At 37.3% G+C, this 3,400-nt stretch overlaps 2 protein-coding genes across 2 annotated transcripts in view; both read right to left on the reverse strand.

The window, feature by feature from the left end:
* The window catches only part of LOC109852570 (probable 28S ribosomal protein S16, mitochondrial), a 2,728-nt gene extending 2,258 nt beyond the window's left edge, over positions 1–470 (reverse strand). The window contains exon 1 of the mRNA XM_020423831.1: positions 137–470. Coding sequence (XP_020279420.1) covers positions 137–259 — 123 coding nt within the window. The 5' untranslated portion in view covers positions 260–470. The remainder of the gene's footprint in view (positions 1–136) is intronic.
* Positions 471–1,221: 751 nt separating this feature from the next.
* On the reverse strand, positions 1,222–2,966 carry LOC109852572 (PCI domain-containing protein 2). The gene is made up of 5 exons (XM_020423834.1): positions 2,822–2,966; positions 2,683–2,724; positions 2,476–2,597; positions 1,901–2,382; positions 1,222–1,804 (listed from the first exon to the last, which is right to left on the reverse strand). Exons 1-5 carry the CDS (start codon positions 2,849–2,851, stop codon positions 1,287–1,289), a joined length of 1,194 nt encoding a protein of 397 aa, XP_020279423.1. The 5' UTR covers positions 2,852–2,966; the 3' UTR covers positions 1,222–1,286.
* Positions 2,967–3,400: the final 434 nt, after the last annotated feature.

Consider the following 3,400-nt stretch of genomic DNA (forward strand, 5'->3'; position numbering starts at 1 on the left):
GTATATAAGAATAAAATATATTTGTATTGTATATTGTATTTATAAATGTTAACAAAAATAACAGTTATAAAATATAAAAACGTTAGATATTTGTAGAACAAGCTATCTTTGTAAAAGAAAACTCGGTCCAACTTACATCTATTACGACGACATGAAAGAACGGTCTGTTAGCGCAACCATAACGAGCGAACCGTATTGCTTTGGTGAAGGGCGTAACAATACCCGATCCCGACGCAGGATGCATAGGTAGACGAGGCATGATTTGATAGTGTATCAAAACCAATTATTGATATTTTAACCAATTGTTCGCACAACTATGCTTTCTCCTTTATACAAAATATATTTCCATCGGATACAAATATTCTTAGGTACCAGCACTGACACCAACATTTCTCATCACCGGGAGGAACAAAAACTTACAACCTTATTTTGCACAATTTACCAACTGCAGATTCTCCACGTTGGTTTGGATTTCGTCACAAAATGGCCACTACGTCAGATCCATAGACTTACATATATAGGCTGCGGTCCGTTTCATGCTGAAGCGCGCATTTATCTATAGTATACGTGACATATACTACAGATAAATGCGCGATTAAGCATGAGAAACGATATAGGCTGCGTTCCGAGTTACGCTATATGCGCGCATTTATCTATATTATACGTGACGTGTACTATAGATAAATGCGTAACTCGAAACCATAAGCTGTGTTCCAGAATTGCTGCCAGTGCTAAAATTGTATAATATATGTGACGTAAACAATAGATCTTTAGCGCTGGCAGTGAATTTTGGAACATAGCCATAATAGACCACTCTTACCAATCAACGTAGGCTGCGGTCCGTTTCATGCTTAATCGCGCATTTATCTATAATATATGTCACGTATACTATAGATAAATGTGCGCTTGAGCATGAAACGGACCGCAGCCGTAAATTATCTTCTCTCCTGCGTGACGTCACGTTCCACGGCAGCGCAGGGGGTACGTTCCAAAATTTTACCGAAAACTATAGTACACGTGACGTAAAATATAGCATTTTGTTTATCATTGATATAAAAATTATTCTAACATAACAGAGGGGATGTACAACAAATAACAATTACGAATAAAAAATAAGGATAGAAAATTTTTGTAGACAGATAATATTCGCGATCTTATACGAGAAAAGTTGGTTTTTTTGCGTCATAGAAAACACTCGGTTACAGAACAAAAATTAAAAAATGGTAGAAAATAATTTATTGCAAGATAATACAGTAATTACGTAATTGTAATAATAGTGCACAATACTAGATTACGATCGAGGATAATGGAGGAAAAGGATTTTGTTTAGATATAACCAATTTTTTATGTTGATAAGATATGTAGCCTTTGATTTTGCCTTCGTAAATCAAATTTGCAAGAATGCATTCCGTCTCGTCCATATCTATACCATCCATCCCGTACATTTGCAACGCAACCAGAAGACTCTGCACCGGTATTTGATGTGTATTCAACGCCAAGTATACTTTTTTGAATAAATTTCTATAGGCGATGAGTTTGAGTTTTTCCACAATCAAATAAATGCCGGCGTCTATGAAAAAAGTTTCGTGTTTCGCCATCACGCTCTCTAAGGAGCGTAAGTCTCCTTTTCTCACGGATTCCGTTAGCTCCCAAAATTCCATTAAATTGTATTTCTCGAGAAGGTTCCGTTTCGGCATATATCCCAGCAACATCTTCACAGGCACAAGATACGTTAGGATTAATCTCTTATTTTTTTTACATTGAATGTGACAACGCTCGAAGGCGTAAGTCAAGTATTCATCAGCTGAAACAACAATTCGGCAACAATTTACTTTTAGAGTTAAATACAAACCTATGCAGCGCGCGCAAAAAAGAATTATAACACAAGAGCGCATTATACCTGTTTTGTAATCGCTGTCAAACATGTTTTTTCGCCCTACAAAAAACTTGTAAGTTATTTGTTGCGCCAATGCAAACTGATCCTTATAAGGGGAGGATTCTATAGCCCGTATTAACGGTTTGCACAGGTGCAATTTATTAATTCTAAAATATACTTTCAGCAATTGATTGATCAGAGCTAGCATTCCCCATCGTTTGGTGTCTTCCTCCGAGCTTCTGCTGTCAGCCGCGCAAACCCGGAAGCAAGCCATCAGACACTCGGCACACTTCTCCAAAACTTCGCCGGGTTTTAGATTTTTATTGTTCTTGGAATTTTCCGCACTTATTGCCGATAATCTCAGCTCCAAACACATTGTGTTCATTACCGGCAACATCCAGTTTTCTTCCTTTTGCATTTGAAGAATCTTGGCGAGACATTGCACGGCTGAACTTTGATAATTGTACATAGAAAAGGGGTCGCTCTTATTCATGGCGGAAACAGCTCTGAAAAAAAAAGAATAATAATAAAATTGTCAGATACTATTAAACACACATAGTCACTTTCTGATGCAGAAATAAGAAAAAGTGTATTCTTACTTTAAGTGACAAAGTACCAGGTCATCTAACGGTGCTGTCAAATGTTCCATAGCTTTAGTCATAGCGCTTTCCGATCCAATTTGAGGTATCAAAACATGATTGTGTCTCAGTGACAGAAGATCCTTCAAAGAATAAGATTTTATATATAAATTCACATGTGCGATAATATTTAATTTTTTGTTTTAAGAATTTTATGATCACACCTACCGCCAACGCGTCTCCATCCTGATTGAGCCATATTCGCCGAATCTATTTAATATGTAAATAAGAAAAAAATATAAAATATAACAACACACACACAGATGTGAAGAAAAAGAATTTAGATTTGCTCTTGTTGCTATTTTACCTGCATTATATAAGAATCCATTTCGATCATAATTAATTAGAAGCACATCCACAAAAAGCGATTGAACCGTCAAGGTTTATGAAAAAAAAGCCATCTCTCGCGATTTTTTAAAATTTACTAACCTAGAAACACACTGTATACATCACAAAATAATACAGTACAGTGACATATGGGGAGGAGTGGGGGGTATACGTGCAGTATTAAGGCCTGTCTACATAAAACGCAGACGCGGATCGCGGATAGATCTCGCGGAATCGACTAATCACGTTGTGGTCAAATCGGCCAATGTGATTAGTCGATTCTGTGAGACCTGCCACCTCGCGTCTCATGTAAATGGGGCTTTATTTCCAGTTTCTATCATCACAAAAGCCTGTTCTACATTGATCGCAAGCGCAAACGCAAGGAACAGATCTGGTAGAATTGACCAATCGTATTGATCACATCAGCCAATTGACGAGCGTGATTGGTCAATTCTACGAAATCTATACCTTGCGTTTGCGCTTGCGATCAATGGGTGCGTTCAGACAACTCAACGGTTGAGAGATCATCACTTATGATAGGACTATTCTTCAAAATCTG

The sequence above is a fragment of the Pseudomyrmex gracilis genome, unplaced genomic scaffold (assembly GCF_002006095.1).
Source record: "Pseudomyrmex gracilis isolate BER0280 unplaced genomic scaffold, ASM200609v1 scaffold_31, whole genome shotgun sequence".
Lineage (NCBI taxonomy): Eukaryota > Metazoa > Arthropoda > Insecta > Hymenoptera > Formicidae > Pseudomyrmex > Pseudomyrmex gracilis.